This window comes from Talaromyces stipitatus, genomic scaffold (assembly GCF_000003125.1).
Source record: "Talaromyces stipitatus ATCC 10500 scf_1105507295515 genomic scaffold, whole genome shotgun sequence".
Taxonomy (NCBI): domain Eukaryota; kingdom Fungi; phylum Ascomycota; class Eurotiomycetes; order Eurotiales; family Trichocomaceae; genus Talaromyces; species Talaromyces stipitatus.
In genome coordinates this window covers 85,446-108,377 of record NW_002990118.1, presented here as the reverse complement: position 1 = coordinate 108,377, position 22,932 = coordinate 85,446, and the positions used below count along the sequence as shown (strand labels likewise).

The window sequence follows — 22,932 nt, the reverse complement described above, 5'->3', positions numbered from 1 at the left end:
GCTGATGATAGTGTTATATCGGAGACTACGCCAGAGTATGTTCCCTTTTACTGTTGTTGTATCACCAACAGGCCACTAAGTCATATTGAGACTTACTTTGTGTGACAGTGGCTTACGTATAACAAGCCAGACTCCATCCGAGACATCAGAATATACCACACTGGACAAAAAACAGCATCTATGTTACAAAGTAATAATAAGATACCTTTTGGAAAAGCAATTAACAGCCCGCATAGCACCAATCCAGCCAACGCACCGGAGTAACTTTTATCCGTCGAACTTCTCTGCTCCGCTAAGGAACACAGAGATCGACTTCCGTATAATTGTTTGGGGGTTGTTTGCTGTGAAGATGTCTTCCGCTGTAGTGTCGTCTAATTCGTGACGTGATCGACCGATATCGACGTGAGGGTATTGTTCTTGGGACATCGTGGTTGCTGATGGAGATTCGCCATGATCGTCGCTAAGTATCCATCGATCTTTGTAAGCATGAATACTTCCCAACAGACCAGTGCTTTATACAAGTAGTACCAAGTCACCTTGGGTCCTAAAGCATGTAGCGAGATCTCGGCTTGAAGCATCTGCAGCATCTCTGCAGCGCCATACAGCTTCCATGATTTCCAGTGCCTTTCGTACGGTACCAAAGACACTTGGCGGGTGCAACGCTTCAGCTATTGCACGGAAATGGGGTATTCGAGCGGGCTCCGCAAGACAACCTGCCACAGAGAAGGGCCACACCATAGTGCGGAGCAACGCTGGATGCGATATGCGACACGTCAATAGCTCAACAACTTTATCGACATGATAACGGACATCTACACTCGCAGGCTGCCATCCAGACACGACGATAGACAGATAAAGAAGTGTCGCATGAGCCCAAACCTGAGTAACTAATGTGCTTTGAGCGGTGTGTGTATTTGAGTGTTCAGAGTATCCTGTTGTGAACGTCTCTAGTAGATTGTTAACCTGTCGAGAAGCAGAAGCGGTTGTGTTGTCCTCAAGCTGTGCAAGATGTTCTTGTAATGAGTCTCTAATTGCCGTAGCGCGACGAACTAGCTCTATCATATCAAAATTTCCAGCTGTATTACGTTCTTGTTTCCAAGCGTCAAGCATAGCAATCTCGCCAATTTGAAGTAGTGCCCAGTTCTGACACCCCGTAACAGACTCAAAATTGATAAGGGGTTCTGTGTTTTCGGAGCTGTGAAGAAGCCCGTGATGGTATTTGTGGAGTCTAGGTCGATCCCGAGAAACTGTGCTAGCAATGATATCATCGAATAGTAGAAGTGTGGCTGAGAAGCGAAAGGCGACTTGTTCTGCGCTGGGGACCTGGATAGATTGAGTCGGTAAAAGCCGTGTTGCTGGACCAAGCAGACTTATAACGGAATTAAAGCTCAACCTCGGGTCCACGGATTCGAGGGTACCGGAGCTATCGAGCACTTGCCTAAAAAGAACCAGAGCGGCATTGAGATGTGCCTGGCAGTTTTCAAAACTTGATATAGCGATCTCAAACCGTTGTATTTGCATAACACTTGCGAAGATTCGTACGGCGCCATGTAAATGTTCCGTGATACTCGAGCTACCGATAATCTGTAGCGACTGCCTTAGCATGCTGAAGGCATCTCTCGTCTGGGTGAGAACTGTTTCCCAGTCCAGGTTGCCGTTGGGGACACCACGGGCCAGGGAGAAGAAATAAGAAGTCTGGCATAAAGTAGCCTGCCGTACCACAGGACTACTGATCATCATTTCCAGGACCCACGCTTTTCCTCCTTCTAGAATCGAGGGATTGTAGAATGGAAATAGAAACGGAAGCAGATATTCGAGGTGGAACGTGAGTAAAACAGTGTCGGACCTCGCAAGACTTATGTTTGCGGAAATAAGCTTACTGGAGAGCTTACAGTCATGCTCTCGTTGGAGTGGAATAGTCCGAGTCTCGGGAGATGATCCCAGTTCGTCGCTTCCATTTCTTGAGGTGACTAGCTGATTCACTCGCTGTTGGTTGTCGTAATCGGTGGCCTCCACAGCCGTGCGGCGATGGCTTAAAATGCGATCCCCACGACGGCGCTCCTTCACCTCACGCTTGAGTCGGTTGGTCATTTCTTCCTGCTTCGAACCACCATCCATCCACTCCGGCTTGTGTTCACTGTAATAGCAAGGTATGCGCAGTGAAGAGCAGGTATCACACGTCGGACGATGCTCGTCACATTTCTTGCGCCGGAGACGACACGTCCAACATCCATTGAAGCTCCTCACCGTGAGGTTGTGTCGAATACCAGAAGATAGGTCCATATAGCGGTCCAGTCGCAGCTTCCCGCTCTCGTATTCCCTTGACTCATGAAATGCGTGACTTATCACCAGAGTAGAACTATCTCAATATTTGAAGCCGTACTGGCGTTAATAAGCGATGTTGCAAAAATGTGAAGTGAGGAGGCTACTTGCGGGAAAGGCCTGGATGGACGAGGCTGGGTTGGTGCCGAGATGTCGCCGGATATTGCTTGGTACATAAACTCAAAGGACAGATACACATGTAAGTAGTTAGCTACCTAGGTAATCGATTGGCATATCCCTAATTTGATAATGACAACCAGATAATTCGTGAAATTTTTCCAGAAACAAGACGAACTTAGGCAGGTAGCACCTAACTAACTTAATCATAACTGAAGGTTAAAGGAACCCTATAAAAACTAACTTAGAGCTCAGCCATTCGAGGGCTTTTATACATCGCTATATAGATACGCGATGTGTAGTGGACATAACCACCTTTAAGTTAATCATACACTTTTCTAAACTTGGCTTCGAGAAACACTAGAGAAATATACAATACAGAGTCATTTGTCATGTCATCGCATTTTGATGCGATTCTGGAAAAGACTGTCCGAGGCCCAAGGGCCACAGAACCCCCTGAAGTTTAGTTCTATTATACCATTCGCAGCCATCCGAAACCCTAGATACCGATCAAAAATCAAATGACACCCACCCTGTCTTTGGTGGGACAGTCGGAACGATGCCATCCTTGAAGACACCATTTTGAATAAAGTACTGGTATTGTTCCGTCACATCCGCGGTGTAATTCTCCTCCTTATCGCTGCAGTCCCTGAGAGTTGCAAGATCTGGCGGTCCGTCGAAGAAGAAAATCCGTACCCAAGTCTTATTATCAGCAGGATGAAGATAGCGCGGACTTCCATCCTTGTACTCGACTGCACGGCCTTTCCATCTTATTAGTTGGTTTGTCCTCGCATCCCGGACAGTATCGCCCGCCAGATCGGGAATGGGATTCAATTCTTCGGGACCGACTTTGATGATGGGTTTAGGTCCTAGAGGCGCCTTGATCGCAGGATTTGCCTGAGGTTGTGGGACTACAGACGGGGGTGGTGCTGCAGTTGCCGTGGGCTTACCGAACACGCTCGGAGTCGCTGATATACTGGTCGTTTGAGCAAATGGATTGGTTGTTGATGGTCGCTGCTGTTGTGCAAATGGCGAGACTGTCTGAGAGGATTGGCCGAATGTTGCGCTGGTTGACGATGGCTGCCCAAGTGTGCTAGTAGCTGTAGCTTGATTCCCTATTTGAGAAAATGGGGAGGATGTCAATTGACTCTGAGCCCCTTGTCCGAAAGTTGAAGACTGGCCAAAGTTGCCACCCGCAAGTGGGTTCGGTTGAGTAGCTTGAGAGAACGGGGACGGGCCAGCTGCTGCACTCGCAAACCCAGAACCGCCCATTGCTGAAGGTTGTCCAAAAGCTGGTTGACCGAAGGATGGCTGCCCAAATGCAGGCTTACCAAGGGCCGGCTGCGCTGCTTCTAGCCTTGGGGGCGTTCCAAAGGAAGTACCGGCTGCTGACGTCCCCAATCCCGAAGGTCTTCCAAAGGTAGGTTGGCTTTGGCCGAGTACTGATGCTTGTCCGAAAGCAGCAGTTGGTGCACCCTGTATTGAACTGCCAATGCTACTACTGGCTTGTCCGAAAGCTGGTGTCGATGAAACCGCACTTGGTCGCTGTACGAATGAGGAGAGAGCAGGTGATTTGCCCTCAATAATATCAATACGATTTGGATGTTCATTCTGTCCATCAAGCACATATTTGACGGCACCCTTGAGGTCGTTTAAGATGGTCTGGATTTGATTGACAGTTTCATCATGCAGCTTCTGTGCTTCTTGGACAGCCATGTTGACATTTCCAGCAGCTGCAGACTCATAATGTCGCAAACGCATTTCCTCGAAGCTCTGCTCTCGAGATGGGCCGCCGAAGAGCTGCCTGGGTGCGTTTTTCCCAGGGCCATATGCAGAAAAGATCCATCCAGGGCGCTCCTTCCCCAGCGTGAGGTCTAGTTGGATACCCTCAGCTGTCACGTGAAAACTGAAAGCTAAAATTAGCAATGCGGCTCTGATAAACAGGAGGATCCGTTTGAGAGGTTTCGCGGTGCCTCTTCAACCGCTCACGCACCTGGCGGATTTGTCTTGTTGCTGTTGATTGCTTCCTAAGTGATGGATTGATGTGTTAGTTGGAGACATGCTGGAAGGACGACGGCAAGGGAGGGACAAAATGTCCTGCCGTGATCCCGAATATTTGTAGAGTGCCCCACGATATAGGCATCGCAGTCGTCCAGCTACGCCGCTAACGGTGGGAAAAGTCAAGAAAACCTACCATTGTTTGCAGCAGACAGGGGGTTCGAACCGAGGACACTGAAGCGATTCGCTGCTGCGCTAGACGTTACTTGACCCGGATGTTCATTTCTGCATCGATCTATGGCCACCTGTAAGTGTTCATTCACATGCCTTTTTGCAGTAGAGACTGCAAAACAAGCCTTCACACAAAAACAAACCTCCGTATCTGCAACGACCCTGTTGGAAATGTACACAAACTGTCATGTCGATATGCTGGAGTGTTCGATAGCAAGACTTGTTATTACGCGGTCACGAAGCCAAGACTGAAAGTGGTGTTCTGGCCGCACGTGGTGTCCAGTGCTTTGATTGGCTAATGAGGAACAATGTACGCAATGTAGACACCGAAGCAAGTCGCAGTGACTGTACATTTTTCTTGGTTTTTTGATCCTGTCAGTGCGAAGAGTTAGACGTGAACTATTATTACCGCAGCTTGATATCGGTTGCGAAGACCGTGGTTTGCAATCTGGGTGTTGATAACTTTTGCCGGTAATCACATATCGTCCAATGAAGTCGAATTCTATTACTTCAACACACAGTGAATACTAATATTCTAGAACTGATGATGTACAATTTCATAAATTCATGCAACTTCGTAGAAAATATACAAGTAATACCACCGAAGACGCCCTCTTAAAACTCCGCCCTGAAACCCATTAAATGCAGGAAACGCCATTGAGAAGCACCAAAGTCCACCACTTGCAAAGTTTATAGTGACTCAGCTCTGTTGGACCCTTGTCGTAGATCATCCCAGTTTACGCCATCGATTTTGGGTCCGCCCAACGACCTGACACTCGGTGGAAGATCTCGCGTATTGCCAGTCGCAAGTCGCCGCATCAACACGGTATCCCTTGTGCCGGAAAGCGCTACTACTTTTCCATTGAGTAAATATTCTTCAAACCAAGACTCCTCTTCTTCGTCCAACGGTAGACCGAGAAGTTCAATCGCGCGCTGACCCCTCAAATCTCCAGCTGGAGTCTTGTGGACGAACAGGATGAGATGTTCAAGAAATCGCTTGCGACGGTCATCGTCGTATTTCCGCGAAAAGTAGAATGCTTCGGTGAGACTTGCACGACAGAGTGTCTGGAAGTAGGATAACTGAACTTTCTCTGACTCGAGTGGCGGGGACACCGTCAAGTAATAGGCTATCGCTAACGAGTCGTCTTGTCTCGGTAATTTCTGTAAAGTCAAAACGTGCAGAATTTCGTCCGGGAGTGTCGGGATGAGAGATGGCTCGGTAAGATATTGCAAAGCTAGCTATCATTTCCATGTTCTGCTTTAGTCCAAATCCAAATCGTACACACAGCCCAGACAGGAAATACCTGAAACTCAAGTCGATCCAAATGCCAAATTCCGTCGATGAATAGCTGGTACTTGTCTGGAATAGAACATCGTCTCAAAAATTGAACCAGTGCTTCGTTGGTGGCGCGACAGTCTCGAAGAAGGTAATAGATCACTGCTTGTTTTTGATGATTGGGAAAAGAGGAGAGCAGAATCTGCTTGTACAACTCGCGGAGCTGTTGATTAGTCTTGGGAGGGTATATTTCCTGTGCTGTCCTCAATGCGTGGTTAGCAATGTGATTGACCGCCGCGACAGTGTTCATACCTGCTTTCACGCCCATCAAATCGAGCAGCCGGTCGATAAACAGCTGATTCTCTAGTGAGCGGCGATTCGCATTGATCGCATCGACATTCCTTTTTTCGTAAGTAAAATTCCGGTTAAACTGAAAGGTCACATCAAAGATTTCCCAAGACGCCATCTTGAAATTCAATGACTGAATAAACGAAGACTCTGGCAATAATCTCTCTACCGAGAAGGGTGGCATTTCCCAAGTCTCGCGATAAATGCTATAAAGGCGGTGAGCTGACCATTAGCGGCAAAAAGCAACGCTTTACCGTTTTGAGAATGGAGTAAACAACCCGCGAACCAAAACAAACAGTAACTTACAAAGTTGGGAACTTCGGGAGCTTCCTCTTCCTAACATCATCTCAGCACATCGCCCATCCTTCAGTGTTGATATGGCTTCTACAGCTGGAGGCAGACCATCGCGTCGCGCAGCTTCGCGCCGAACTTCCTATATCGACGACGTTTCCAATGACGAGGATCTTGGAAATGTGACCCCGACACCATCTCACTCTAACGCAGACGATGATGCAGAGCATGAGTACACACCCGTAGCCCGAAAGCCTATCCCTAGGCGTGGCGGCCGACGAAAAGCATTAGAAGCACCATCACAGCCCTCAAAGCGGTCTACGCGAGGTGGACGAAGAGCGAAAACCGTCGAATCCACCCCGCAACGGGAACAGCAACACGAACATGAATATACATCCATTATCGCGGAGACCGTAGAAGAGAGAAATGAAGAGGAAGCCGAAGAGTCAACTATATTAGCAGCTCAGGAAGAGCCAGAATCACCTTCTGAGAAGGTTCACGCAGCGCAGAAGAGGAAGAGGGCTGCAAGTTCCCGTAAGAGCCGTGATTCAGCTACGCCAGCCGCAGAACTGTCCTCACTTCCTACTCCTTCTCCTTCAGCGTCGCCCGAAGCCTCGTCGCGATCGCATCGAGAGTTTAACAGCCCGCTTTCCGATATCACACAATCTGCTGTCAATAAATCACCTGCGCCGACAAGAACCGATGCCGAAGAGCAGAAGTCTCAGATCTCGATTGTCAACTCGCAGTCAACCAACCTGGAGAAGCCGATGGATATTGTTCTGAAGTCTCGATCTCTAGGCATTCCTATCGCAGAGGAAATCAAAACTCCACGCGCACGTATGGTAATCACTCACCTTGTGCTTACTAACTTCAAAAGCTACGCGGGTAAACAGGTTGTCGGACCCTTTCATGTATCGTTCTCATCTGTAGTCGGCCCCAATGGATCCGGAAAATCCAACGTTATCGACTCCCTACTATTTGTGTTTGGATTTCGCGCCAGTAAGATGCGTCAAGGAAAAATCTCTGCTTTGATTCACAACTCCGCCAGGTTTCCTGATCTAACCTTCTGTGAAGTGGAAGTACATTTTCAGGAAATCATGGATCTCCCTGGTGGAGCTCATAAGGTCGTTCCCGACTCTCAACTAGTTGTGTCGCGAAGAGCTTTCAAGAATAATTCAAGCAAGTATTATATGAACAGGAAGGAAACAAATTTCACCACCGTGACCACCTTCCTGAAAGACCGAGGCATTGATCTCGATCACAAGCGATTTCTCATCTTGCAGGGCGAGGTTGAATCAATTGCCCAGATGAAACCTAAAGCGGCTAATGAGCACGAAGATGGTCTTCTGGAATATCTAGAGGATATCATCGGCACCTCCAAATACAAGACGCCCATTGAAGAAGCAGCCACCGAAGTTGAAACCCTGAACGATGTATGTGTGGAGAAGAACAATCGGGTACAGCATGTCGAAAAGGAAAAGACCGCACTCGAGGATAAGAAGAATAAAGCTCTGGCCTACATTCGAGATGAAAATGATCTCACTATTAAACAGTCTGCTCTGTATCAGGTTTATATAGCGGAATGCGAAAACAACACCAAAGTTACCGAGGAAGCGATCATGCAAATGCAAGAGCTGCTCAACATGGAGCTGGAAAAGCACGAGGGCAATGAGTCTGGCATTAAGGAGATCGAGAAAACATACAAGCGTGCTGCCAAGGAATATGAGAGCATGGAGAAAGCTACCCAGTCAATGATCAAGGAAATGGCGAAATATGATAAGGAAGCCGTCAAGTTCGAAGAGAAGCGGAAGTTTCTGACAGGGAAGCAGAAGAAGCTTGAGAAAATCTTGCACACCAGTCGATTGGCTTCATCAGAGTGCTCGAGTCTCGTTGAAAAGCATGCTTCGGATATCGAGAAGAAATCGGGGGAAATTTCCCAGCTTGAAGAGGAGATGAAGGCCGAGGAGCTTGAACTTACGTCCATTAGGGAAAGCCTGAAAGGCAAAACACAGGGCCTTTCTGACCAGATCGCTGCGAAACAGAAATCTCTTGAGCCTTGGAACGCTAAGATTAACGAGAAGCTTTCTTCCATTGCTGTGGCCCAAAGTGAGCTTGATATCCTTAATGAACGAGGAAATGCGGGTGCAAAAGCTCTAGAGGAAGCTCAAGTCCGCATTACCGCGATTGAGGAAAGCTTAGCAGAGAAGGAGGCGGAACTTGAGGAAAAATATCAGGAGAAGACTCAGCTCGAAGCTGAAGTCGACTCTTTGAAGAAAGATATCAATAAGCTCTCTCAAAAGGAACCTGAACTTCGCTCTTACGTGTCTAATGCGCGACAAAAAGCAGAGGAAGCTCGTGCAAGCCTGGCCAGCACTCAAAACAAAGGCAGCGTTCTCTCCGGTCTCATGCGACTTAAGGAATCTGGTCGTATCGATGGGTTCCACGGTAGACTAGGCAACCTGGGTACGATAGAAGAGAAATATGATGTCGCTATTTCAACCGCCTGCCCACAGCTCGAGAACATGGTCGTCGACACCGTCGAATCGGGCCAGCAATGTATTGATTACCTACGCAAAAACAACCTTGGTAGAGCCAACTTCATTCTTCTCGACCGCTTGCCCAAACGAGACATGTCTACAATCTTCACTCCCGAAAGTGTGCCCCGTCTTTTCGATCTAGTAAAGCCCAAGGAGCCCAAATTCGCTCCAGCCTTCTACAGTGTGTTGCAGAACACATTGGTTGCCAAAGATTTGGAACAAGCTAACAGGATTGCTTATGGTGCTAAGCGATGGAGGGTCGTTACTCTTGACGGACAACTAATTGACTTGTCTGGAACTATGAGTGGAGGAGGAACGCGTGTTGCTAAAGGGGGCATGTCATCAAAACAGGTAGCCGAAACATCCAAGGAACAGGTTTCGAAATTGGAATACGACCGCGATGAGTTGGAAAGGAAGCTTCAACTTTTTCAAGACAAACAACGTCAGTTGGAAGCATCCCTCCGAGAGAAGTCCGACGAGATCCCCAGATTGGATACCAAAATACAAAAAATCGGCATTGAGATAGAAAGCGGCAAACGGAGCCTCTTAGATGCCCAGCGTCGTATCAAGGAGTTGAGTGTCGAACATAAACCATCTAAGACAGACGAAACTCGAGCAAAAGCGTTGAATCAGCAGATAAGTGCCCTTCAAAAGGAAGTCGAAAACTTGCGACAAGACATGGTCGGTATTGAGGAAGAGATACAAGCTCTTCAAGCTAAGATTATGGAAGTTGGCGGTGTCCGTCTGAGAAGCCAGAAAGCGAAGGTGGATGGCTTGAAGGCCCAAATTAATCTCCTTTCTGAAGAGATCTCTAACGCAGAGGTCGCCAAATCGAAAAACGAGAAACTTATCAAAAAACACGAAAAGTCGCGTCTGGAAGCTGAAAAGGAGAGCGAGCAGTTAAGCGCTGAGATTGAGCGACTAGACGAAGATGTCAAGAATCAAGCAAACGATGCCTCCGGCTCAAGACAGAAAGCAGAGGAGGCTCAGGAGGTGAGTTTGATTGCATCTCGGAGATTAAAAGAACATACTAAATATTGACTCTTTAGGCGCTTGAAACGAAACGTGGAGAACTCAAAGCCCTTAAGCAGGAGTTGGACGAGAAGACAGCGGAACTAAATGAGACACGTGCTCAGGAGATTGAGATGCGCAACAAATTGGAAGAGAATCAAAAAATCCTTGCCGAGAATCAGAAGCGCAGCCGGTACTGGGAGGAAAAATTATCCAAGTTGTCTCTGCAAAACGTCAGTGACCTTGGTGATGATCAAGAAACAGTTGAGTTGCAGACGTTCACTGCTGATGAGCTGGCGGACATGAACAAAGAGTCGCTCAAGGCAGTTATTGCAGCATTGGAGGAGAAGACACAGAATGCGTCGGTCGATTTATCGGTCATCGAGGAGTACCGTCGCCGTGTTGCTGAGCATGAGACGCGTTCTGCGGACTTGAGTGAATCCCTAGCGGCTCGTGATGCTGCCAAGGCCCGCCTGGATGGCCTTCGATCTGCTCGTCTAACAGGTTTCATGGAAGGCTTCAGCACAATTTCATTACGTCTCAAAGAGATGTACCAGATGATCACGATGGGTGGAAATGCTGAGCTGGAGCTTGTGGACTCTTTGGATCCCTTCTCAGAAGGGATCCTCTTTTCCGTCATGCCACCGAAAAAGAGCTGGAAGAACATCAGCAATCTGTCAGGAGGCGAAAAAACACTCTCCAGTCTTGCCTTGGTGTTTGCTCTCCATCATTATAAGCCAACCCCGTTATATGTCATGGACGAGATTGATGCGGCGTTGGATTTCCGAAATGTAAGGTGCAATCGATAACTGCTACAACACGGAAAAGATTCACTGACTTTCTGAAAATCGATAGGTCTCCATTGTTGCTTCATACATCAAGGAACGGACTAAGAATGCCCAGTTTATTGTTATTTCTCTTCGAAACAACATGGTAAGTGGCATTTCTCAAAATATTATTGCATTGCATGGTGGCTGATCGACAAAACTAGTTTGAGCTTGCCTCTCGCCTTGTTGGAGTGTACAAGGTCAATCATATGACCAAGAGTGTCACCGTTGAGAATCGTGATTATATCACAGGTCGATCGGGCTCCAGTACAGCGGCACCGACACAGTCGTAGTAGTTGTATGCCTTTCTTGCATTATTTTCCTTGATTTTGGGGACCCTGTCTATCTGTGCATAGATCATCTTACGGTGTAATGAGGGGAGTGGATTATGCTGGAATAGGGTGAAAGCACAATGGTTTTATGATGTTCGTTTTTATTCTTTGAGGTTTGGTTGCATTATGTAAATAGGATGGACAGTATGCCAGTTACTTTATTTCTTTCCTTTAGTTTTTCCTAAAAGCTCTTCAGTGAACATCGAAATTACTACAATGATTGATCGATGTCTTAGGCTATAATTGCTTGCCAACAGAATGGGTGGCCCTTCCTTTCAATTCCATCACTCATAACTCATAACCCATTTATTCTCTTACGTCTCTTTAGAGTTTGTCTTCTATTATCTCACGAGGTCTACTGCTGAATGATTGATATCTGGCTTGCGGCCCAAACGTCGAGCACCTTATCGGCATCTCAGTGCGAATACTGAAGGTCAAAAAACTGGGAGAAAGTGATAACCTTCGATCCTTGTGATACGTCATCCTATCAAGTTGCGGGTAATACTTTTTCTGCCTAGGTAGATGACCTTTGACTCTGTTAGCTTTGAATCGACCTTTGGTGTTTTGAGACAATGTGTATGTCGCGTTTAGGAAAAGAAGGGTATGAGAGAATGGCAAAAGCGAGGATGGTGATACGATCAAATTCTTTGTTCTCTTCAACTGTTGCATTCACACAGGTATGTTCGCTGAAGGAGTGATGTTTGACTTCGCCGCAGGGCGCTCTCGGATAATGGAACTTCGACTCAGCTTCTTTTTGGCAAGATTTCTAGAGATGCTTCCCTCCGGCAAATATTCGCAAACAATGTCGCTCATTTCATGCGGCAATATGGTATGCTCAAAGAGCTTGTCAATGCTTTACACATATGATATTCACTAGGATCACATTCTTACAATATGGGAGTAGGCTCTGACGGTCTCGACATCGACTGGGAGTATCCCGGGGCACCTGGATCGTTGTGGAAATCCAGACGATACTGCAAATTATGTCCTACTACTCAAAACTCTTCGCGAGACATTTGGTGCGAGTGGTAGTAAATTTGGCCTAACATTCACCACCCTAACTTCATATTGGTATCTACGCTGGTTTGATCTGCCTAAAATGCTCCAATATGCAGACCGGATCAGTGTGATGACTTATGACCTACACGGGTCATGGAACGCTGATAACCCAATTGGAAATATTGTTCAGGGTCATACAAACCTCACTGAGATTAAATTGGCCATGGAATTATACTGGCGAGTCGAAATCCCTCCTTCCAAGCTCGTTCTCGGCTTTGGCTTCTATGGCAGATCATTTACACTATCAGATCCCAGTTACAATTCTCCAGGTTGTACTTTCAGCGGTGCATCGAATCCAGGGCTTTGTTCCGCTACAGCGGGAATACTTGCCTATTACGAAATCCAAGAGTTGATAAATCAACACAAAGCCCAAAAGAAGATAGAGGCTATCAGCCCCATTCATGATCGAGATGCTGCGGTTAAATACTTCACATTTGGCAAAGACCAGTGGGTCTCGTATGATGATAAGGATACCTTCAAGCAGAAGGTTGACTGGGCGAATAGTGTTGGCCTGGGCGGAGCGATGATCTGGGCATCAGATCTTGGTGAGTACACTGACACCGCCTGATCATTAAATCTTTGAACGTTTCTCGTAGTATAATGACCAGTATTCTCTTAATATGATGAGCAGCACATCCTCAGATCTATGGATCTGTGCTTAGACTAAGACATCCAAGTGATCTGACAATGTCTAGCTAATCATATTTGAGAAGTCACGGGCAGCAGCAGCATTGGTACAAATCAATATTATGAGGGTTATTCTGGATTTCAATGACCGGAAGGTGCAACCTCGTCCCAATGCACTGTTAACTGGCTGTAGCTCTTGGACAATGATCAATACTCCGCCCAATGTGAGCCTGGCGAGATAAACATCAACCATATAGGATCCAGCTGGGGAGGCAGTCAAGAGGAATAAATAACTGATAGGAACTGGTTTAAACAATATTGCGGTGCGCAGAAGCTTTTGCGCTCGCATGGTTGGGATTTGTCTTGATTTTAATATGTAGATCGTCGGAGATTTGTTCTGGCAGAGATGGCTGGGGTCGTCCTGAGAGATTTAGGGGTGCTGCCTGTGTAGTCTTTTTTGCCGTACTACGGAGTACCAAGCGTAAATGTTATGTACTGTATGTAATACAGCACTACAAAGAACCAACCTGTCAAACTTCCACTACAGGAAGCTGCCTCAGGCACAGGAGCGGGCATATGGCAGTCTCATCGGATGTTAAGACAAAACTAGTATTTTACAGTGTTACGCAATTAACCATTGCACTATATTGGGAAGAAACCCAACATTGCATCGATCGATGATAGTCAGGTATTTAGGGCCACAGGATGCAATGTTAGAATAGTCGTTCAATATTGAAGGTTCTAAGACTTGAAATTTGAATCATATCTACATCATGAACAATAGCCGGGCTTGATACTGTTACTCTAGTAGCCAGCAGGAAAACACTAAAATTAAAGTACGAGATCCCAGCATTTAAAGGCAGGAAATTGTTATTGTCCGGTCTGGTATTGGTGGACATGGCAGGCATCATCGGTCAGTCTGTCCGACTGGCCAATCGACTGGTCTCGAGAGCTCTTTCGCTAGCTCATGTCAAGATGGAAATCTTATGAGAATGGAGCCATGTCGACACGGTTCAGCGTACTGCGATACACATGTTGAAACTATAGGGGGTATATGAATGTTGGATATGACAGACCAAAGCGGGGACAGCAACGGCTTGCTGAATGGTGTCAATGGACATTACAAGCATGTTCGGTTGTTTACCTGTATCTACATGTAATCCTCATTTTTATCCACGAAGGAAAGGATAGCTTGTCAAGTATATAATCAAGACATTCATAGAATGTATATAGCAGCTCAGCTTCGTTTTTACCATTTTTCTTTCATTATTTGGTCTATGCTTCAGGTAGATAGTGAAGTTCGTTGTAACCGATTGTACAAAACACGACTACAGCTGCAGTTCAGCAATCCGCAGCGAAGAAACCGACCTAAATAATCAAACCCGTTTAAGCGGCAATGGTAACCTCAACCTCAACACCAGCCTCAATGTTGATGATGATCTGCTTGACGGTCTCGGTGGGAGCGTGAAGACTATTGGGAAATATCCTGTCAGCCATTGGATCCATAGATATAATCCATGTCGTGTCCTTAATATGGACATCGTTAGGACGCTGGAAAACTCACTCAATCAAACGCTTGTGGATGCGCATCTCGTAGGTATCCCAGGTCTTGGAACCCTCACCGTTGGGGGTCTTACGAGTGGAGATCTTGAGAGTCTTGGTGGGAAGACGGACTATATTGAAAGTGCATAGTTAGAACCAATGAATCTTGTAGAGACTGAAATGAATACTGACCAGGTCCCTTGACAGTAAGCGACTTGCTCTTAGCACGCTCAATGAGCTCCTGGCAGACTTTCTCGAGGGAAGCAACCTTGCGAGAGCTGAGGGTGATGCGAATCTTGTGGATTTTCTGCGGACCGACAGTTAGCGATGGATGTGACTTGTCAATGTGCGTCAAGGGGATGAAAAAGCGACGTACTGGGCCCTCGCCGAAATCCTTCTCTGGCTTCTGGAAAGACATTTTGATCGGTTGAATGAGTTAATATGAAATGGACGATGCCAGTCAAGACCTGAACACACACGCACTGAGTCGAGAGGTTCGGTAAGGTGATGAAAGGCGTGGAGGAGCGTACTTTGCGAGACGAAGATTTTGATGATAAATTGCTCCGCAGTCGAAGATAAGATAGAACAGGGCTTTGTTTGCACTGTTTGAATGTGCGTAAAATCGGGAGTCTTGGCATTTGTATCACGTGATAAAGCTCGGCTATTGATACGCTAATCCTGATCGGGAGTCCGTGACCAGCCAGAAATGATGACTAAGCGGAATGATGGAACGAATTCGTGTCGGCCAATCAAATCGCCAGATACCATGTCGCCGTTCGCCTTTCCTTCTTCCCTTTGGTAAACAGAGCTTTCCTGCCATGACCTCGCTTTCTTCACGACATACTAAAAGGGACCAGGCCGGAGTTGCCGACATGCGACAAGGAGCGGATGCCACATTTCAGTTTCGTATTGGAAAGAACATTTTATATCACTCATGGATCTTCCCCGCCTTATCCCTGTCCCGCCATCTGTGGTGCGGGAAACCATTCCAAACGAAGAATGGGAGGTCACATTGGACGCTTGGATTCTCTTGACGGAGTTACGCCTGCATCTATCTGCCAAGCAGTTCGAAGAATGCGCACATATAGACGGATTCAATGTCACCTTTCTGGCGTCATATTTCGCTGCCCATGGCGATGCTCGGCTTCATGCATCGAATACCAATCGGCATTTGACCACTGCCATGAAGGCAAAACATCTTCGACGGAGTATCTTTCTACTGCTAAGACGATATTACTTGGATGTCCAGTTATTTCCTTTGGCGGATGAGTTGCTGGATTGGCGATTCCTGAGCCAGTTCAGTGATACCTATCACTCAAGCTCCGCACTGAAGCAGCTGTTATTAGAAGTATGGGCACGATACGAAAATGAAATAACATCTAGTCTCGAAAAAGGAAAAGCTGAAGTTACGGAGATGCTTCTGAAGGCGGATAATGTAAAAAAATTGGCCGCAGCTCCTGATATAATCCTCGATATGCGAAGATTAAGCGTCCTAAGCTCCGCGTTACCGTACGCTGGTTATCTGTTGATGGCAGGGTCCGACTATCTTGATTCTTTGCATGATGCTTACCGAATATCTTTTCTCGCCAGCGACGAAGCTGACGGTAGAGCCTTGAGGAACGCACTGGTTGCCAATGTCTACGTTGGGTTAACATCTTTACTCAAAATACCCAACCCAAACCTATCTCTTTTCCTGGACCAATTATTCTCCCTGAAAGTTTCCGCGGGTGTCGATGCAACTTCCAGCAAAACGAGTGATCTGTCTCCAGAGCTATTGTCTGATTTAGTATGTAGCACGGATATTCTCGTTCGGATCGAGCGAAACTTAGTATCAAGCTCGCAGAAACGTGGCCAAGACCTCGTCGATTCATTACGAGAATATCAACACCGGATGAGATCAATACATAATCAACACTATCAGCGACACAAGCAAATAAAGGGCAAAGGCAAAATGAAAGCAGTTGCAGACAATGGTGACGGCGCACGCGTCCATAAAATGTCTTTGATAACACAAATCCGCGACCTTTTCCCGGATCTTGGAGAGGGCTTTGTTGTCCGGTTGCTAAATTACTATGCAGATAGTGTCGAAAGTATAGTGGCCCATTTGTTGGAGGGCTCTTTGCCACGGGAATTGAAAATCCTCAACAGGGCAGAGCCTCTATCGGATCACAATATGCAAAATCACGATGTGATGGAGCCTCATCACACCCCACCGCATGTCACCTCACCTCAACCGACATATACACGGAACATAGATTTAGGGGATGATGAGATCATACAAGCTGCGCGATCTGCGGCCAGAGTTCAGGCGCAAGGTGAAGCTGGTGGACAGAAGAAGAAACTGTTTTTTGGCAGGGCCAATATTGACTCCACTGCTGATAGCATCCTTGCTGATCGAAGTCAACATGCTGCTAATAAAGCTGCGATACTATCTGCGCTAGCAAACTTTGATTCCGATGACGACGAGCGAGATGATACCTATGACCTAGCTGATGTTGGGGGTACTGTTGATGTGTCAACGACTGGGACATTAGATGCAGAGGGCGAGCAAGAAAGGCGTAGTCGGATAAGTACAGGCGCCGTCGGGGATACAGATAAGGATACTGCAGGTCTCGATATGACTTTGTATCGACTATGGAAGTCAAGTCCTGCCCAATTTGCACGCGATTCGAAAACTCGACGATCACATTCGCGGGCTACGCTGAAACACGAGACTGGAATGACCGATGAAGCCATCGAAGGATGGGCGGCCATGCTTCAGCGAGATAAGAAAAAGCAATCTCGCCTAGAAACAAGATTAGCTCTTGAGGCCGGCATGGGTGGTGCTGGGGGAGCAGCGGCGAGTCAACCAGAGTTGGGCTCAGCCGCATATCGAAGACCGGGCGCGATAACGGTGGCCGACGAGGATGAAAGTCCGGAGAAGAATGATGGATCATCTACCGGGCTAAATGCTCGCTCGAGAGGAAGAGGGCGGGACGGTACGGGAAGAGGAGGGTCTGGCAGTGGGGGACCGAATCGAGGACGCGGAGGAAATCGTGGACGAGGCGCCAATCACCGTCGAAGAGATCAACATGCTAAGAAGATGGTGAGAGCTGGAGTGCTTCCTAGTTAGTATCCTATCATGGTAATTTGAAACAATTCATGTGCTGCTCACGTGCTCGCTAGGAGTACCCATGGAAGGTTAGTCCACGGCTAGAGTATCTGTCACTTAAATAGTGTAAGAATTGCGCGTCTCGTAATACATATTCTCTTGGAATTCTCACTCACTCCTGAACTACACCTCACAACACCTGATCCTCGCTCCTAGCTATATACTACCATACTAAATCATCTAGTATGCGCGCAGCTTTTTAGTCTAGTTGGTTGAGCACAACATATTCCTAGGATCTGTTACACTTAGGATCGACCTGTACCATGTTGAATTTATGCACCGACTTCGCTGACAATTCTACAACGTGGTACATCCTCTGGCTCCCAAAGGGCCATGTTTTGCCAAGTACAAAATCAATGCTCCATCCATCAACAAAAAGATCCTCGTGGTCAGTCAACTCCTGTCCCTAGGCAGAAGGCCACAGTCATGTGGCCATATCTGGGCATGGGCCCGTTACAGGTATAACTCTTATCCTATCGATTTTGTCTCCATTTGTCTTAATGCTTCGATCATTTGGGTACTGATCTCAGAGTAAAGCACACATTGTCATCCAGTGATCCGGAATGGCAAATTATACTAAAAAATCACGATATAAGTATTATATCCCTTTTTGGCGCCATAGAGACTTCAGATCCGCCGTAAATGCATTTGCAACAACGAAACCCCTCGTCGAAATCTCTCCAAGCATCGCACAAATCGACTCCGTCTCTCGAGCGGTTGTTACTCTTGCACCTGCTACTCTCAAGGGAAAAAAAAACAACACAGCCGCCAAATTTGCGGTCTTCAAAGAGATCTCAGTCATTCGTAGAATTTCATCAACGTGATTCTGAACAACAGCGTGTGAGATTGTGGGCGTGGGTATTTTGTTAAATTGAGTGCGGTAGTCGTAGATACCGGACAGGTAGATGGAGATGCCGTGAAAATAGATTGTTGCAAGAACGGAATTGTGGTTATATTCGGGCGTACCAGTATCGGCCGACCATTTTTGAAAGTTCGCATACCAATCAGCAAGAGCCGACCGGACAACGAACCCTTCAGCAGCAAGCTCAAGGAGGGCCCTGTGAAGAGGCACGTTTGGACAATTGGAGCCCAGGTTGAGCAGCCCCCATACCCTGCGCTCGGTCAATCATACAGTAATAGGATATAGTGGGCCTGTGAGTGTACTTGCCGGTGACTTATCGAAGAGCATGTGATCATCAGATCGAATAATGGTTCCTTTGGATGCCAGTGGTTGTTATCATCCTCCTTCCAGATCTTAGCCATGAGCGACATCCATTCCGGCTGGCAGAGAAAAGTAGGTTCTGAGTATATGAGTGCGCGGCAAATCTCAAAGACCCGTACTGTGAGGAAAAATGACCGCCCAGAGCCAGCTACATGAGCTTCTGGACCGCGAAGCTGAAGCATTTCGGATGTACCGTACAGAAAATGCTTCACCCAGCCTTCTCCAGTCATATCATGCATGAGCTAATTGAAAGGTTAACGTCCAGCTTCCGATATAATTTCCGCCTAAGATACCGGTTACCTACTTCGAACAGCCCCAAGAAGAACGTGGTCCATAGATTGACATCTCGAGGGGTGTTGTGGCTTACAATCTCGGCTTTCAATTTGGTGATCGAGGTGTGGTAGGCTGTGAATGCTCCCACAGCCGCATCTTTCCTTTCCGGAGGTAGAGTCAGCACCGGCATCCTGCTCAGATCAAGTGCACCCAGGGCAATGGATGCATGATACATGCTGGGAGATCTCTGGAATTCCGATATGATAGTGCTGAGGTCCAAGGGGCCTCCAAAGCTATTTCTGGCCAGAAAGCCAGAGAAGAAATGCTTTGCAAAGAGAGCTGACCTTCTTTCTGAAACCTTGGGGCAGAGGCTGAGCATAGGAAGCCGAGAGGCGGGCGAGAGACAGTCAGAACTTTTAGATGGTGCCGAGGCATTGACAAAGACTATCCTAGCCTGTGGCTGAATTGCTTGAGGGACGCATTGCTGTTTTCTTTTTATGCAATACTGACAGGGAGTGCCACCTTCGCACTACTGAGGGTTAAAATAGGGCAGCGTTCACTGACAGCTTCTATGAGAAGCAAATGCTGACCTTGATTCTGCGTCGTGCGCAGGCCGCGCATCTGGTGCGAGCAGTCCGCCGATCGAGTGGTCCCAGGACGGCCATTTCTCGAAATTAAATGTAGGAAAATTTGTGGGCATTTTACGCTGGAAATGACCTGGAAATGCCTCGTTACTCCTCACAACTTAAACGGAGCAGCAACTGGATACAAGTTGTCTCAACACAGACCTTAGTACTGACTTCACCGCCCGCCTAATTCGGCGTCAACCGACTTTCGTAAGAAAGGTCTGAATCATTAACAATAAAAAACTCGTTGCTTAAAAAAATTATATAGAAGCCTATACTAAGTTTATAAATAATAGATTTACCTAGTTAAAGATTCTAAGAAATAAGCGCTTAAATAATTGGGGAGGTTAATTAGTGAATATATACCTGCAGGCCCTTCCCTCTGCCTTTTGTTCGTATGGTAACCATCGGGCAATCGTGCTCTCCGGGAAAATCGGTGCCACAATACGTACAGCAATCATTTTAGCTTCGAGTTACTAGATACGTAATACCGTTTCCCACTACTCCGTAATTAGTTATTTATTCTGTCAACAGATCTAGTACGGTAAAGATTCCATGCCAAGATGTACCCGTTGATCGGCCTTTCCTGAAGAGGCAGCATTCGAACGCAGTTTTCTTGATACATGAATCTCAGCCTCCACAGCGAAAGACGAGCATATTATCACATTTCCGTGGAAAGAATCCATGAACACGCTTGATCATTGCCTTATTAGGTAGTATGGACGTCAAGATGTCCCGGCTAACATCGGACCAAACGGACGTGGGATTGACTCCGGAATCCTATATAAGACAGAGAGGTTCCTCCTATTTTCTTTCCTAAAACACAATTCTTCCAGCTTTTGTCCTTCACTATTTTGCTATGATGTTCAAGCCCTCTGATAAGCGCTTGCTGCTTGCCGCTCTCTTTACCCAGCTTCTCCCAAGCATCAACGCGTTGTCCTTCCCTGCCACGGTAGGCTCGTTCAACACCAGCATTGCAACAACCCTGCTCGTTGACCATCATCGTTTGGATCCGTACGCTCCAACGCCACACCCACGTACTTTGATGATCTCTCTCTTTCATCCCGTCCCTCCAGCAGAATGTTTCTCCTCCCTGACGTCCTACATGGACCCCATCAGCGCAACCTTCGAGGATAACGAGTATGCACCAGTTGGTGTCCCAGCCGGCGCCTTCGGCTCACTTACCCTTGAAACCTGCAAGCCTTGTCCGGCTTCAAATCCTAGACGCGGCGTCAAAGGGCCTAATTATCCACTGGTTCTCTTCTCGCCTGGCCTGGGGAATACTCGACTCTTGTACAGCGCTATTGCACAGCAGTACGTATTCCCCATCTTCTGTTTCTTGCTCATCTAGGCCTTAAATCGACAGGTCTCGCTAACTTTCACTTCCCCACAGATTATCCAGCACTGGCTACATCGTCGTAACCATCGACCATCCCTACGACGCAAGCATCGTAACATTCCCAGACAATACCACAATCCTTGCTACCAACATCACAACCGATACCCAAATCGTAGATGACCTGAACATCCGCGTGAAAGATGTATCCTTCGTCCTCGACCAGCTCCACCGTCAATCCGTCATTTCAAAACTCATCCCAGGCCGAACTTGCGGGTTGGATACCTCTAAAGTGGGAATCTATGGTCACTCCCTTGGCGGCGCCACCGCAGCTGAGGCTATGCTTTCTGATTCCCGTCTCATGGGAGGTGTCAATCTAGACGGTACATTTTTCGGCTCCGTTATCGACCAGGGGTTGGATAAGCCCTTCATGATCATGGCGCACGAAGGGAAGAATTTGACAACTGATGCGAGTTGGGATGCACTGTGGCCGAAGTTGAAGGGCTTTAGGAGAGGGTTTATGCTTAGTGGGAGTACGCATGGTACGTTTACGGATTTGGCGGAGGCCGCTGATTTGATTGGTCTGAGAGAGCAATTTCCGACACAGGCGGCCGCATTGTTGGGGAGTATTGATGGGGAAAGAGCCCTTCAGGTTATCAGTGCTTATGTTAGCAGATTCTTTGACATTGTTTTGAAGGGGAAGAAAAGTGAGTTATTAGATGGGTCCAGTGTGGAGTTTCCTGAGGTGACTGTTGGAGAAAATTAGCCTCCTGTCAGAACGGATACTGTCCAACCAGCTTCTAACCCATTTTGGTTAGCGCCTCTCGCTTCACTCATGTATTCATACATCCATCTCCAGAATACACAACAAATTGGCCCTTTTTCGTTACTAGTTTGACATCGTTTCTTTGGTTTTTGTATGTAATCTTGGGCCTGGGAAGCAAAGGTCCGCCCTTTGATCCGATCATCGGATGAGACTGAGAGTATTTAGCACGTTCTTTAGACCTTTCTTGAGTCAATCCACCATTTATCATGAAGTGAGCAGTTCAGTGAGCGTGAGCCTGTACTGAAATTTACTCAGTGATCGTGACCCTCACAAAAGTGGCGGCAGCTGAGAAAGGAAATCTCCACTTGGCAAAGGAAATCTGGTATGTATAGTCACATAGGTACATGAATGGCTAAACACAGTCACATTTCCTTTCGGGCCTCCATTGAGCACCGCGGTCGACCAATTTACAGCAGTCGAGTCAAGTCCGAATTTGACGACTCCAAAAGGTCGGGTACCACCCACGAAGATATCGCCTCCTCCAAACCCTTCTCCGGACGCCGGCCATGAAGGCGTTCACATATTGAGAGTGTGGCACTCGACTGTCCTTGAGCCTGGAAGGCGGAAAGTGCTAGAGACAATGCGATCCTAATAGGCAATGGGAGAATTATCCGGAGCATTTTCTGTCTAACCTCGTGTTTTCCTGATGATTTCCCGACTTGACTTTCGCTCATATACACGAGGTATGGTGCTTGGGTGGCAGAGCGTCGTCGTCGGAGAAAGATTCAGACTGACAAGGAGAACACAGCACCGGCATTCCATAGATCTGCGCGGCTCCGACTGCTAGTCTATAGTTAGTCTATAAATTGATATCAAGCACGACCTTCTCAGAACGACTGGGTAAGAAGTTTACTTCCCTCAGCAGGCCAGCGCACTTCGCATGGTGTCTGCAGATCCCCAGATCCCCCGCTTTCATTTCTCCATCAACTTTTAACTTGTGCGTTGGCAACGTCAACAGTCTTACAACTTGTCGGATCATT

At 47.2% G+C, this 22,932-nt stretch overlaps 9 protein-coding genes across 9 annotated transcripts; 4 read left to right on the top strand and 5 right to left on the bottom strand.

Moving 5' to 3' along the window:
• Positions 1-267: 267 nt before the first annotated feature.
• TSTA_040730 (uncharacterized protein) lies at positions 268-2,118 on the bottom strand (the record flags this gene model as incomplete). Its single annotated transcript, XM_002484501.1, has 2 exons — positions 268-476; positions 537-2,118. 2 exons carry the CDS (start codon positions 2,116-2,118, stop codon positions 268-270), a joined length of 1,791 nt encoding a protein of 596 aa, XP_002484546.1.
• Positions 2,119-2,623: 505 nt separating this feature from the next.
• On the bottom strand, positions 2,624-4,857 carry TSTA_040720 (CCCH zinc finger domain protein; the record flags this gene model as incomplete). The annotated part of the gene is made up of 4 exons (XM_002484500.1): positions 2,624-4,345; positions 4,433-4,466; positions 4,634-4,732; positions 4,812-4,857. 4 exons carry the CDS (start codon positions 4,855-4,857, stop codon positions 2,950-2,952), a joined length of 1,575 nt encoding a protein of 524 aa, XP_002484545.1. The 3' UTR covers positions 2,624-2,949.
• A 396-nt stretch (positions 4,858-5,253) lies between these two features.
• On the bottom strand, positions 5,254-6,462 carry TSTA_040710 (uncharacterized protein). The gene is made up of 3 exons (XM_002484499.1): positions 6,257-6,462; positions 5,973-6,202; positions 5,254-5,907 (listed from the first exon to the last, which is right to left on the bottom strand). The coding sequence occupies exons 1-3, from the start codon at positions 6,408-6,410 to the stop codon at positions 5,359-5,361; spliced, it is 933 nt and encodes a 310-aa protein (XP_002484544.1). The 5' UTR covers positions 6,411-6,462; the 3' UTR covers positions 5,254-5,358.
• A 207-nt stretch (positions 6,463-6,669) lies between these two features.
• On the top strand, positions 6,670-11,460 carry TSTA_040700 (nuclear condensin complex subunit Smc4, putative; the record flags this gene model as incomplete). The annotated part of the gene is made up of 4 exons (XM_002484498.1): positions 6,670-10,113; positions 10,170-10,922; positions 10,987-11,064; positions 11,123-11,460. The coding sequence occupies 4 exons, from the start codon at positions 6,670-6,672 to the stop codon at positions 11,249-11,251; spliced, it is 4,404 nt and encodes a 1,467-aa protein (XP_002484543.1). The 3' UTR covers positions 11,252-11,460.
• A 632-nt stretch (positions 11,461-12,092) lies between these two features.
• TSTA_040690 (bacteriodes thetaiotaomicron symbiotic chitinase, putative) lies at positions 12,093-12,917 on the top strand (the record flags this gene model as incomplete). Its single annotated transcript, XM_002484497.1, has 2 exons — positions 12,093-12,119; positions 12,195-12,917. 2 exons carry the CDS (start codon positions 12,093-12,095, stop codon positions 12,915-12,917), a joined length of 750 nt encoding a protein of 249 aa, XP_002484542.1.
• Positions 12,918-14,170: 1,253 nt separating this feature from the next.
• Positions 14,171-15,088, bottom strand: TSTA_040680 (40S ribosomal protein S20). Its single transcript, XM_002484496.1, has 4 exons — positions 14,895-15,088; positions 14,711-14,825; positions 14,541-14,649; positions 14,171-14,447 (listed from the first exon to the last, which is right to left on the bottom strand). The coding sequence occupies exons 1-4, from the start codon at positions 14,934-14,936 to the stop codon at positions 14,363-14,365; spliced, it is 351 nt and encodes a 116-aa protein (XP_002484541.1). The 5' UTR covers positions 14,937-15,088; the 3' UTR covers positions 14,171-14,362.
• A 364-nt stretch (positions 15,089-15,452) lies between these two features.
• On the top strand, positions 15,453-17,779 carry TSTA_040670 (CUE domain protein, putative; the record flags this gene model as incomplete). Its single annotated transcript, XM_002484495.1, has 2 exons — positions 15,453-17,019; positions 17,053-17,779. The coding sequence occupies 2 exons, from the start codon at positions 15,453-15,455 to the stop codon at positions 17,628-17,630; spliced, it is 2,145 nt and encodes a 714-aa protein (XP_002484540.1). The 3' UTR covers positions 17,631-17,779.
• Positions 17,780-18,267: 488 nt separating this feature from the next.
• Positions 18,268-19,399, bottom strand: TSTA_040660 (uncharacterized protein; the record flags this gene model as incomplete). The annotated part of the gene is made up of 3 exons (XM_002484494.1): positions 18,268-18,727; positions 18,802-19,133; positions 19,196-19,399. 3 exons carry the CDS (start codon positions 19,397-19,399, stop codon positions 18,268-18,270), a joined length of 996 nt encoding a protein of 331 aa, XP_002484539.1.
• A 1,253-nt stretch (positions 19,400-20,652) lies between these two features.
• TSTA_040650 (PAF acetylhydrolase family protein) lies at positions 20,653-21,892 on the top strand (the record flags this gene model as incomplete). The annotated part of the gene is made up of 2 exons (XM_002484493.1): positions 20,653-21,104; positions 21,184-21,892. The coding sequence occupies 2 exons, from the start codon at positions 20,653-20,655 to the stop codon at positions 21,890-21,892; spliced, it is 1,161 nt and encodes a 386-aa protein (XP_002484538.1).
• Positions 21,893-22,932: the final 1,040 nt, after the last annotated feature.